Source organism: Excalfactoria chinensis, chromosome 15, assembly GCF_039878825.1.
Source record: "Excalfactoria chinensis isolate bCotChi1 chromosome 15, bCotChi1.hap2, whole genome shotgun sequence".
In the NCBI taxonomy this organism is placed as follows: domain Eukaryota; kingdom Metazoa; phylum Chordata; class Aves; order Galliformes; family Phasianidae; genus Excalfactoria; species Excalfactoria chinensis.
In genome coordinates, this window is record NC_092839.1 from 4,684,388 (window position 1) to 4,697,504 (window position 13,117).

The 13,117-nt window shown below is 56.1% G+C and overlaps 1 protein-coding gene across 1 annotated transcript; it reads right to left on the bottom strand.

Annotated features, from left to right (window-relative positions):
- Positions 1-1,844: 1,844 nt before the first annotated feature.
- Positions 1,845-7,436, bottom strand: EMILIN3 (elastin microfibril interfacer 3). Its single transcript, XM_072350322.1, has 4 exons — positions 7,177-7,436; positions 5,542-5,664; positions 4,443-4,690; positions 1,845-3,855 (listed from the first exon to the last, which is right to left on the bottom strand). The coding sequence occupies exons 1-4, from the start codon at positions 7,356-7,358 to the stop codon at positions 1,964-1,966; spliced, it is 2,445 nt and encodes an 814-aa protein (XP_072206423.1). The 5' UTR covers positions 7,359-7,436; the 3' UTR covers positions 1,845-1,963.
- Between the last annotated feature and the right edge of the window lie 5,681 nt (positions 7,437-13,117).

Consider the following 13,117-nt stretch of genomic DNA (forward strand, 5'->3'; position numbering starts at 1 on the left):
GCTCTGTGCTGCAGGAAGCTGTTCTGCTGCTTTCTGCCCCAGCCCTGGCTGCTCAGCTTGGCAGAGGTGAGCCTAGGGCTGGGTTTTCTCTTTGGTTGCTGCAGCCCTTTGGGGGTCTGGGGCAGGGTGCTTCTGCAGGGCAAGGACCCAGCCCATGATGAAGGGCTGCTTTGACCTCCCTGCCCTCTTCTGGGGGGCAGAAAGGAGTTTGTGCTGTTTAAGAGCAGGTTTCTTGGGATACCCCAAAGCGGCTGGAAGTTGCTCCTCAGCTGGAGCAGGTTTTCATTCAGCAAAACTGCAGCTGGGTGCAACACTCACCATTCCCATTGTGCAGAGCATTGGGGGTGACCTGCAGAGGAGCAGAGTGGGAGCCAGGCTGGAAGGGTCCATGAGCTGCAACAGTGAGCCGAGACAAGAAAGTACCTCTGCTATAAAGTGCCAGAGCTGGTGAGGTGGAGGCTCTTAAATCTCTTCATCGCTCCTGAAAACAACATCCCTAGTGGCCAAGCAGCAGAGTGTACCCATGAAACCCCAGGAAAGGTGGGCATATGCTCCATGGGGCCAAGCTGGCACTGCTTGGCACACACTGACCTTCCCCAACCTTTGCGGAAAGCAGGACAACATTGGATACATCACTTTGGTTTTCATACCACCTCCAACCCCACACTGACCCAGAAGCACCGCTCAGCCCATCCCCAGACCTGAGCACAGAAGTTGTCTTCTCAAGGTGCCCCCACTCTCTGGGGTCCCTGGATCCTCAGCATCCCCACAGACCCAGGGGATCCCAAAGCAGAAGCAGGCTCTGCTCCAAGATGGGAAAACCCATGAGCAGGTGTGCCTTCATGCTCATGTCCTGGAGCAGCTGCACCTTGCCTGCCCTGGGATGAGATGAGGAAATCACGTTCACAGTTTAAGCAATAAAACAGGAGAGAACCAGAGCTGGAGGGCAGGAGGCTGCTCCACGCCTGGCTTTGTCTCTTCAGAGATCTACGCACACGTGTCTCTGGGAAAGACACAAGTTTTTCCATAACCCTTTGCATCAGTGCCAAGGTGGAATGAGACAGAAAAGTACATTAGGACTGCAAACCACAGCAGCACTAAGGGAGCACGTGGGCTCATGCAAATGCTGCTGGGACTGGTGAGAGGTGCTCCATGTGGCTCTTCAGAGTACAGCAAGGGAAACTGGGGCAGCAAGAGAAAGTTTTGCAAGGAGATGAGCACCATGACAGAGGATTGTTCAAAAATATATACACATACCATATATATATATATGTATATGCATGTGTTTTCCTAATGCACACACTCATATGCTCCATAAGGCATGTGCATTTGCATGGAGAAGGCAGCAGTAGAAATGGATTTACCTTCTGCAGGGAGGGCTGCCGGCCCAAGGAGGGGAGTGCAGCTCCCCAGGGCTGTGCGAGTACGTGTTGGCTTTGAAATCCACAGTTCCTCCTGCAGTGAGTTGTTCCCTGGAAGGAGCCCTGGCTCTATTCAGTCCCTGGATGAAGATGCAGGTGGTCTTTAGGTCAGAGAATTTCTGTTCCTCAACTGACGACTACAGGGTTTTATTCTTTGAGAAGCAACCAATCCACACACACACAAATATATATATATAAAATTAAAAAAAAATAAACAAAATAAACCTTCCCACCTCCAGCTTCCTCCTGAATTGTCCTTCTGGGGTCATCAGCCCCTCAGCCCTCGCACCGCCCCCGGCCCTGTGCCGGTACCTGCTGCTGCAGGGGCTGCACAGCTGCTACACAGCAAGGCGAGCACCAAAAACAACTGAATTAAAAATATCAATAAAAAAATGTAAAAGGAGGGGATGAAGGAGAGGGTATAGCAGCTTTTAATTTATCTTTCCATTTAAAAAAAATATTTAAAAAAAAAAGAAAAAAAGTTGTCACATTGGAGTCTGTGTGAGATAAGTTAAAGGAGGAAGCAGCACACTTTGGCAGGGCTAATGCTTCCCACCCGCCCGCTCCTCCAGGTGGCCGAGCTGCTCCGCCAGCTCCAAGACCTTGGCTTGGCAGTCGAGCAGGTTGTCCTTCAGCCCCGTTATTTCCTGAGAGTGGGCAGCCAGCGTCCCGTTGAGGCGGTCCATGCGGTCCCACAGGCCGCCCGTGTGTTTCTCCAGCTCTCCCCTCACCCCATCCAGGCTCCCCAGCACAGCCCCCAGCCGGCTGCAGGCTCCCTCCACCCGCGCCACGCGCTCGTCAAAGTGCTCGACGTCGCGCTGCAGGCTGCGGGCAGCGCTGCGGCAGGAGCTGAGGTCACCGGCAATGCGAGCCTTGAGGCGCTCCAGGTCGCCCTTCAGGTTGAGCACGCGGCGGTTGCTGAAGAAGAGCTGCGAGCCGTGGTCGCTGACTCTCTCCTGGATGGAGTGAACCTCATCCTCAATCTTCCGCTCGTGCTCGTCCAGCGAGGAGTTGACGTGCGTCACGGTGTCCGAGTACTGCGAGACGGAGTCCTTGAGCCCCGTCAGGGATTTGCTGACGGTGTTCAGGTTGATCTTCAGCAAGGTGATCTCCCCCTGCAGAGCCCCCGCCGCCTCCTCCTCGATGCGCCGCTGGATCTCCAGGATGGTGGCATTCAGCTTGCGCAGCAGCTCCGAGGTGCTGTCCATGCGGAGCAGCAGGTCCTGGTTCTTGCTCTGGCAGTCCTCAATCTCTGTCCGGAACGTCTCCACGTCTTTGGAGGCAGAGCTGCAGCCCAAGGAACAGGTGCTCTCTAGCGTGACCAGGCGGTTCTGCAGCACCTCCAGCTTCTCATCTGTGCGTTTCCTCATGCTGGCGAGCTCCCCTTCCAGCACGGGTACCACCGCCCCATCCATACCCATGGGAGCACTGATGTTGTTCAGCTCCCCAACGATGCTCATGAACCTGTCCTCCAGGGTCTGCATTTTGTCTTCGAAGGCTGTCCTCATGCCATCCACTTCTGCCACCACTGTGCCTCTCATGCTGTCCTCCATGCTGGAGCAGCAGCTCCCTGTTTCTCTCTCGGTAGCGTTCAGCCTGGCCTCCAGGTCCTCAAAGCGCCCTTCAAAGAGGTTCCCAAGGGTGATGGCAGAGATCTCTCCATCCATCCGCGAGTGCAAGTTCTTCTGTGACTCAGAGATGCTGTGCAGGCCCTTCTCCAGGATGTTCATGCGGTCAGTGAGGTAGTCCAGGCTGCTGCAGCAGCTCTCCACCACCGTCAGGCCTTGAATCTGGGTCTCCAGCTGGGAGATCTCTTTCTTGATCTCCAGCTCCTTCCCATCCAGTGTCTGCTGCAGCCGCAGGTTGGCAGCTTTCTCCTGCTCGCACTGCTGCTGCACCTCCTGGATGCGGAAGTCACAGGCGGTCTGGATCTTGCCCAGCTGCTTCTCAAAGCCATCGAGCAGCTCCCCACGCAGGCTGCCCAGCCGTGCGGCCACATACTCCTCCAGCAGCTCCATGGAGGTGAGGGGTGATGGCCGGGCTGCCTCCAGCAGGTGCTTGAGCTGCCCGTCGTGCTCCAGCACCATGCCGTGAACCTCGTGGAGCAGATCCGCCTTGGATTTCAGCACGTCGCTCACCTCCGCCACTTTGGTCAGGATCTCCCCAACAGGTGGATATGAAGCAACATCAGCCTTGTCTGCCACATCCACCAGGCCGTCAGGAATGATGCCAAAGCCCACAGAGGAGTCTGGCGTGCTGGGGCTGTTCATCAGCGAGCCGATCATCTTGGTGGTGTCCTCCTGGATGGCCAGGCGCAGGCGGTCCCCCAGCCCACTCACCAACACGTGCAGGCTGTCGTAGGCCTGGGCCAGGCGTCGCACCTCCTCTTCCAGCCGCTCCAGGCGGTCCCCAACCAGGCCAGGTAGCTTCCTGCCTGCGGGAGACAGAGGAGACAGTCAGGGCTGTGTCTTTAACCTCTCTCCTGAGCTTCTAATTGGTTCACGTCCTTTTCATCACCTCATAGAACAGCTTAGGTTGGAAGGGGTCATCTAGTCCCAACCCTTCTTCTTACTGATATCAACTCCTCCCTGCCTCTTCTTGTCTCAGCCAAACATTGCCTCAGCCTCCCTCCTTTCACCTAGTATCTCTACTCAGTTTGATGGGGAAAACCTGCTTTCTTCCAGGGATGGTAACTCCACCACCTCCCTGGGCAGCCTGTGTCAATGCATCATCAATAATATCCAACCTGAACCACCCCAGCACAACTTGAGGCTGTTCCCTCTCGTCCTATCATAACCTTTAAAACAATGAGGTACAGCAATTTTGAAGACACGCATTTTGAAACGTAGCAAATAGGAAAGGTGATCCTCGAAGCAATGAGAGATCAGGCATCTGGACAAAAGGTCACCCACACAAAGTCTGCCAGGCTCATACCCTGTGCTGGAACACAAAGTTGGGACCTCAGTGACCAAGGCCAGTGGTGCTATAACATGGGAACATAGAACAAAATCAAGGTCTCACCATATTGATTCTTCTTTGGTCCTGCAAACAGGTCAGGGTGGCTCTTTGGATGGGGAGGCACTCTGGGGAGTGGGAACATCTTTGGCCCAGGGGGCATTTTGGGGCCGGGATGCTGGGGCATTAGGCCAGGCTGGTCAGTGGGGCTGTCATGGCAGCCTTCTCCCATGAAGCCTGGGCAGCATCTCCAGGCCAGCTCAGTCACCGTCTTGTAGCCAATCTTGTACCTGGGTCTGAAGAAGGTGCGGTACCTTTCCAGGAGAGGGGAGGGAAAGGGAAGGCAGGTTAGAGATGCAACCTCAGCTCTGAGTAAGAGAGAAGAGTGGGGCCACAGGTCCTGGTGGGTGTAAGCAGAGCCTGGCTGAGACCCAGAGAGTACAGCTCACCCACTCCCACTCACTGCATCAATGCTCAGTGCAGCACCAGCAGCACCTCCTCAAGAACACAGTTCATTAACCAGCACTGTAAAAGCATCATCCAGCTTTCCCAGGGCTGGACCATGAGGCACAATAGCCAGGTGCCTCATGCAGGGAGCTTGGAGGTCCCTGCAACAGGAGCCACTCACAGCAAAGGGAGAAGGAGAAAGAAAACCCAAATCCCCCACTATGTGAATCACTTTAACATTTCCCAGCATCAGTTTCCCAAAGACAGAGGACAGCTTCAAACATCTTTGGAAAACAAGCTCTTCTCACTTTTCCTCTTCCTGTAGGCTGCCAAGTTGTGATCTTTTCTTCCTCCTGCCCACAAGTTCCAGGGCCAGCAGCAGAGCAGAATGCTGCTGTGACAGCCACCACCAGTGGCATGAAACAAGGACACCAGCAAGCAGGCAGTTTCCCCATGCAATCCCTTCCAGCCCTGTTTTCCTTATGCCCTTACTCCCAGCAGGGGCAGGGAAGACACAGGAGCATAACATCCCCACAGCACAGCATCTCTGCCCAGGGTGAGCACAAAGCCCCCAGTCTGCTCTGCCCCAGCACAGGGTTTAGGAGGTAGCAGAGAGTTTTGCAGATATTTTCCCACAGCAGCAGCCCTCAGCCTGCCCTGCTTCCCCCTCCCCTCAGGGAAGAGCAGCCCTGCAGCCCCTTTGTGTCCCCATACTCACAGCACTTTCCCTGGGCACTTGGGGCCCCAGCTGCACTTGTGGTATTCAGCTTTGACGTAGCTCTCAGCGCCATCCTGCAGCACACAGGTGACATTGCGCTGCACCACATAGGCACAGTAGCTCCTAGGGGGGGGAAGCACAGCAATGCAGTGTCACCTCCTACCCCAGGGGCACAGCATGGCAGCCTGCAGTCACCTGGAGCTGTGCTCAGCAAGACAAGCTATGGGAACAAGCAGAATCCCTCCCCATCTCCCACCAGAAATGGCTATTCTGGAAATCATCAGCCCTAAAGAAACCTCTTCAGGTCCCTCAGAGCAGCATTGCAAGGAGCAGAGCCTCCTCCCTTCTGCCACCATGACCACAGCTGAGCACCACCAAGTAGCACCAGCTCTGGAGCAAGGAAGAGACAGCTGGAAGGAAGGATGCAGGAGTCCTGCTGGACAGATGGAGGCCAAGGCTGCTCTGCTGGAGGCATGCTGCCGGCCGGAGCAGATGGATGCAGTCTATGGGGGCGGACAGTGGGGACGTGTGGTGAGGCAGGAGCTGAGGGTGGGGACACAGCAGATGGCAGAGCGGGAAGAGAAGAGGGCAGAGGCAGCTATGGAGGGTCAGCAGGACAGAGCAGATGGGCCAGAGCAAGCTGCGGGATCAGGGGGGTATTTGGCAAGGCAGGAGGACACAGTGCAACTCCCTCTTCCCAGTCCCTCTCCAAGGGCTCTCCATGCATATCTCCTGGGATAACCACTGCAATTCCCATCATTCCCAGTCCCAGTGAGAGGCTGCCAGGCCCTGGGCATGTGCAGGGCTCAGCACTGCAGATTGTTGCTTTGGGGTGAGTCATTTATCCATTTGCAGGGCTACTTGAGAACTAAGGCCAGCAACTTTTCTTAGCTGGATGGAAGGGAGATCATGTGTGCATGTGGAAATTTAGAATCACCCTCATCCCATAAATCCAGGATCTGCTTTTAAACACCTCTCCAGCCTCCTCTTTAAGTAAGCTACTAGCCAACACGGGCAGATCTGCTAGCCACTATTGATGAACTGTGCACACTTGTGGCTGCTTGGATTGGGATGGCTCTGGCTCACTTCCCTGTGCAGAAACCCCTTTCCTTCTCACCCACCTGTGGCTAGAAGCTTTATAGCTGCAGCCTGATGTTTTAAGGGTGAGCAGCTGGAAAATGTTACAGACTTTGGAAAGCTCTCACTGGCACTGCCAGTATTGTTCATTTCAAATGTTACTTTATTTATTTCAAAATGTTTGTAACATCACCCCCCTCCCCTCCCATTTTCAGAGGGGCCAGATACAAAACTGCTCAATCAGACAAGTACAGAGAGCCCCCCAGCAGCATATAACAGCCTTTTTGCTGGGGAATGGAAAAGCGTATCGAACACACAAAGTCTGCATTCCTCTCTTGCGTGAGCTTTCCAGGTTACTTAACAGCACATCTCAGCCCCAGCAAGCCCCATACACAGACGCACACAACCCCGTCCGCATCTCCTCCCCGCCCCATCTCACCCGACACCACAGCTCTCACGTCCCTAAGGGTCCCTTTCAGGACACAACCGCCTCCCCCCAGCCCAGCACAGCCGGTGCCCGTTCCGCGATGTCCGACGACCGCGCACAGGGTCGCTTACTTGTGCTTGCCCACGGGCTTGCCGAGCTGCGGGCTGGAGCCGGTCGTGTAGAGATTGTACCTGCCACCGTAGGGCAGTGGGGCGGCGGGGGGATAGAAGGTACCTTTGGCATCGGCGAGGACCAGCAGCGTCCCCAGAGAGAAGCAGGCGAGCAAAACTCCGCGGCGCAGCGCCCGCCGCATGGTGCCGAGCCCGGCGGAACGGGGGGCGGAACGGGGGGCGGAACGGGGACGGGGTGGCCGCGAGCTCCGCTGCGGAGGGGCCGGAGCTCCGCCCTGCCCTGCCCTGCCCTGCCCTGCCCTGCCCTGCCCTGCCCTGCCCTGCCCTGCCCTGCCCTGCCCTGCCCGCCGGCACACGCTGCTCCGCCGCCCGCCCGACCCCTTTTGTAGGGCGGCGGCAGGGGCGGACCGCGCTCCTCCCCCGGCCCTCCCCCGGCCCCCGACCCCCGGCCCCGCGGGCGGGGAGACAAAGCCGAGCCCCCCGCCCCCAGGAGCCCCGCGCTGCCGGGCGGACGGAGCCGCGTGTCCCTGCGGGTGGGGGGTGAGAGTCTGAGCCCCTGCGGCCGCCCCTTCTGCCCCCACCGCCCCGCTGCCGTCTGCGGGCGTTTGCCCCCGCGGGCAGCAGGTGCAGCAGCGCGGAGCCGGGCAGGGTGCGGAGCTGCGGGGTGCCGTCCGGAGCTCTCGGGGAGGCTACGGGAACCTCTTGGCCCGAAGCAGCTTTTGCTGTCCCGGTCGCACCGGCATCCAGTTCACTCAGGACCGGTGAACCTAGCACGTGGGTTCTTCAGAAAGAGAAGGAGAGTTCTGGAGCCAGAATCGCCCCCCCCAGCGAAGTTTCATCTTTGGTTCCAGGCTCCCCATTTGTTGCACCAGGTACCCAGATGTGCAGCCCAGTGATGCAGCTGCATAGCAGGGCTGCACTGGGACCCTTTGCCCATGCCTGCAGAGCCACAGCTTCACTCGGTGGTTTATGAATGCCAGCCCTGCTCTTCTACCCCTCCTGAGATCCTCATTATCCCATACCACATACCCCACACTCAAGTACCCCACAGCAGCAGATGCCCACAGTGTCCTGACACCACACACTAACCATGGGGCTGTTGAAGCCAGCATATCCCTGACCTCAGGGTGAGCCTTTGCCATTGGGTGGGGGAAATGAGGGGATACCCATCGTCCCAGCTGGCAGGAATATGCAGGAGGGACAGTCTATGCACTGCTCTGTAATAACAAACCAGTCCTACCAAGCCTGCATGGCTTAATACTGGATGCCAAAGCCGAGAAGGAAACTTGCATACAGCCTTAATTTTTTCTCCCTGTGTGCAGGGAGCACAATCCACTTTTAATAACATTGTGCTGCACGTGCGAGTCTGAGGCCTCAGGAAGAAAACATCTGCTGCCACTTCACGGCTTCTGCAGCCCCTGGCTCTGCTGCTGGAGCCCGAGCTGGGCACAGTAAGGCAGCCAAGAGGCTGCTTGGTGCTCAGCAGTCTGCTCCCATGGGAAGGAGGTGTGAGCCATCGTGCTTGTAGGCACCTATTGGTCTGCCTGTCCCTGCTGTCCATCTCCATTACTGACATGTTGGGTCACTTTCTGCTGCATTTCATAGCATGGTCCTCAGAGGGAATAAATTCCTGTATGTTGTTCCATTCTCTAATTGTTTTGTGGGGGAAAAAATAAAAGCATCTGGGTAGACCTGAGAGAGCCAAGCTTTGGTCCCAACTGAGGAAATGGATTCAGCCTCCAACTCTATTATAAGACATAAAAGAATCCACACAGGAGAGAGCCCATACAGATGCCTCAAACCATGGGAAAAGCTCTCCTGTGCCTGGTTAGCCATGTCAGAACTGCTGCTGGGGGTGAAATTTAGCTGCTGGGCAAACCAAGTCCACACCAGGGGATGTGCAGTGGGGCCTGGCTTTGGGAGCTGTGCCCATTGGTGCCACTGTGAACATCCCTGCATCCAGAGCTGCCCATCGCTGCACATAGATGTACCCATCCCTGCACACAGAGGTGCCCAGCAATAGGAGCTCAGACAGGAGCAGGAGCACACATCCCATGGGCAGCAGTTGCCCGCTCTGCCCCCAGGGCAGGTAGGGTGGCAGGGCCAATTTCACAAGCGGATGACACGGAACAGTGACTCATTCTGCTCCATGTGGTTTTTAATTAACACTTGCATGGCCCCATCAGCCAAATAATCACCTCCCTTCATGGCTCAGCAAGCTGACAGCTCCGACCCCCATTCCCACCTGGGTACGATGTTTGGTGGCTGCACCTCACACTCCCCTGCAGACCCAAGTTGAGGTTGAAGGGTTCCAGGCTTCTCCAGGGCTACTTCAGAACTGCTCCCATCCCCATCCTTTGGCTCTGTTCATCCTCAGCCACCATGGTGTGGAGAGGTGCAGTGGTGGAACACAGCTGCCCTCTGTGCAGCCAAGGGACAGGAGCATGTCCTCAGCAAGAGGAATTTAAGCTGGGTATTAATAAAAGAGATATTCTGGTAGTAAAATTAATATAGCCCCGGAGGAGACCATATTGAGCCATCTGGAGATCTTAAAGGAAAAGATAGATTAAAAAAAATGCCTGTCCGGACCAATTTGGAGTAGAGAAGTGGACTGGATGTCTTCCCAAGAGCTCTCCCAGGCTGAGTTTTTCAGAGTACAAATTCATTTCCCAAAGTGGCAAGGCCGGAGAGCAGCCTGATTTAGAGGCTAAGCGGGGCGTGATTCCCATGGATCAGAAGTTCTCTTTGCCATGGTGCTGGCCAAGGCCTTTTCCCCTGGCTGTGGGTCTGTGTCTGTGGGAGAGGCAGACTTCTGAACCCAGCTTTCCCAGAGGCACATCCATCAGGATCTGGGGCAGCAATGCAGCAGGATCTGGGGCAGCAATGCAGCCATCCTGCAGCACTGTCCCCCAGCTGGGGATGCTGGGAGCTCCCGCTGCTCTCAGAACACACTTCTGCCACACCACGGCTCCTAGTGCACGGGCTGAGGATGGGGATGGACCAGGCATGAGCCACCGCTCCTGTTGTTCGGTTCGGGAGGGTCTCATGGATGCAGGGGCTGGGCTGGTGCTCACTGCAGGAGCCCCTCCTTGGGGTGAGGGCAACGGGGGCTGCAGAGGACGTTGTGCTCTGAGAACAGGCACCCTTTCTTCGTGGGAAAGTGCAGGGACACGAAGCACTCGGACGGCCTTATCTCTGGTTTTGAAAGCCACACGCTGATCATTTGTCAAGATTAGCGCGTGCGGTAGAAGGGATGGAGCTGTTCCAAATCCACGCTCAAATCTCTTCCCCGGGCTCGCGGCCATTCATAAAAATGCCAGAGCAGCAGCGACGGCAGCACACGCTGGGGCTGGGGAGGGGTCAGCCATGGGTTACCAGCACTCTGCTGGGGGCACACAGGTCGCTCTGTTGGTGTCCTTCTTCCCATGGCTGGCAGGGCAGACTTAGCAAGAGTGAGAGGCAGGCAGAAGGTCCCATGGGTGGGACAGGGGTGATGAGTTTAGAAAAGACTTTCCCAGCTTCTTCCATCCCAACACATTACCCTGAGGTCTGGAGCAACCGAGGAGCTCTGACTTTGGGAAACTGCGTGGCTGTGGGGCTGTAGGGTGTGCTCAGGAAGGCTCTGCCAGAGCGGCTCTGCCATATCCTAGATGAGGTCTGCAGCAAAAGGTGGCCTTGTGTGCCAGCCAAATAATTCCATCCCTTCCGTCCTGCTGCAGGGGTTCAGAGGACAGCAGGTGGCCCCTTCCATCTGTCCCGCACAATGCATTTGCTTAAGGACTGTCCCCAGTGTGAGAAATGTTTAACTAGAAGTGGAAGGAGTGGCAGCCTGGTGTTTTGGTTTAAGGAAACGCTGCAAACCAATGAATCTGATCACTTCTGCAGGGCTTGGCTGGGTCCTGTGCCGAGAGCGGATGCGCTTTGCGAAGCTGTGCCTCCGGCTCTCAGGAAGGTCCACGTTCCTCCCTGGCCGCACGCTCAGCTGGGCCTTCTCCTGCCTTTCCTTTAGCTGATGGCAGCAGCCCAGGGACTTTGCCATAAAGCCCTGCTCGATGACCTCACTGCTGCACACGGTGAAAGAAAAATACCACAGGAGCGGAAAGAAAATACTTTTCCTTTGGGACCTGGGGAATAATAAAGGACACTTAGTATGAATTGACCTTTTTGCTGTCTTTTAGGAGCCGGTGCCAAGGCACAGCTGAGCTAATTATGACCCTCAAGCAAGCCCTGTCTCCGACCATCCTGCAGAGCCCAGGGGCTGCCCGGCATCCCACCCACAGGAGCCCCCAGCCCTGCCCCATCCTCTGAGCTGACCCCGCATCAGGCTTGCAGCAGGAACAGCCATAAATAACAGGCAGTGCTTTCTGCACGCGCGAAGGAGCGAGGAAGAGTGTAACCAATACCTGCTGGGTTGCCTCCAGCCCTGCTCGGCGCTGGGACCGCACGGCCGAGCCTTGGCTGCTCCTCTTCCCTTTGCAAGCAGCTGTTCCTGCAGCCCTGTGTCTGCCCTTGGCCTTCCACACTGTTTTGCTGCTCTTATTCTCACGCGCTCGCCAAAGTCCCACTGACCCACCACCAAAAAAACAAAAGAGGAGGAGAACTCGATATCTGCTGCAAGTGAAATAGCTCGGGTTCGGGCTTGGAGGGCTTCCCGAACTCTCAAGGAATTTCCTGATCTGAGGAATCTGCCAAACATTGGGATCTGCCTCAATGGGCTGCGGATATTTTCAGAGCACACACTGCGGAGCTGTGCTGTGGGGCATTGCTCTGTCTGAGCGGGTCAGGAAGGGCAGGAGGAAAGCCCCTCTGCCCATGGGAACACGAGGGTGTATTCCATGTCCTCACGCCTTTATTTTGGGATAGAGGAGAGGTTTGGTTCTCAAATCCCCCACGGCTTCTCTGTGCCAGACCCAGGCCATGCTACAGCCTTCGTGCCAACATGGAAACTTTGGTGTAGCTGCATGTCAGCGGTTCACACACTGACCTGAAAGCACACACTGACCCCAGACTGACCAAAACCCTCTGCTTTCACCAAAAGCAACGCGGTGACATCTGCAGCAGAAGGCAGCCCAACGCTTGCAGTGGGAGCTCGACACGTGTGTGTTTATTGCACAGATTTTGAGAGCAAACAAACTTCTGGGTGGGAAGAGCACAGCCCTTCCCCTCAGAGCGAGCTCAAATGAAATTCCTCCACTTTTCTTTTCTCTTTTTTTTTTTTCCCTTCCCCAAATTAATGCTGGCTGGATTTCCACCAGGACCTTTTCAACCAGCTTTAATCTGTGAAATCAACACTGAGTCAGGAAATGCTGACGCTGGCTCTGAGAGCAGCTCAGCCAAAGCTGTTCTCCTATTTTTGGGGGCAGCTGGCAAGAGAAGAAACCTCCTGGAGGAGACCTGTCCTGACCTCCCCTGCTGCTCAGAGGGGCTTTGTCATCTTCTGATGCTTGATCTCAGCCCCAGGAGATCAGTGGACCCACTGGGTTGTGTGTGATGCTGGAGTCTGGGGCAGCTTTTCCATGGCTCTCAGCAGGATTTGGGCCAGTCCAGTGAGACCAGATCCCCTTAGCACTGGGGAAGATGTCATTCCCAAGACAGTGGGTCAGGATGGAGCCTTTTGGACCAGGGCTGGCACCAACCACCCCGGAGTATCTCTGCTCCTGAAGGTCTCTCACCCATGAGATCTCCAGGCCTGACAGTGGGGCTGGAGCTGAGCCTGGTCCAGAATGACCCACGGTGCCCCCCAACCCTCCACATGTCACCTCTCCCTCAGCACCTCTCTGTAGCACAGTGAAAGTGCTGCCCACGAGCGGAAGGAAAAGAAAACCCTGCGAGCACACAGGGGGAAACTGCCTCTGCAAAGCAAGCAGCACGTTTAAAGGAGTGTTTGTCTGGGGTTTGTTTAGTTATCCTCTAGGTAATTTTACAGCTGAGAGGCTGGGGC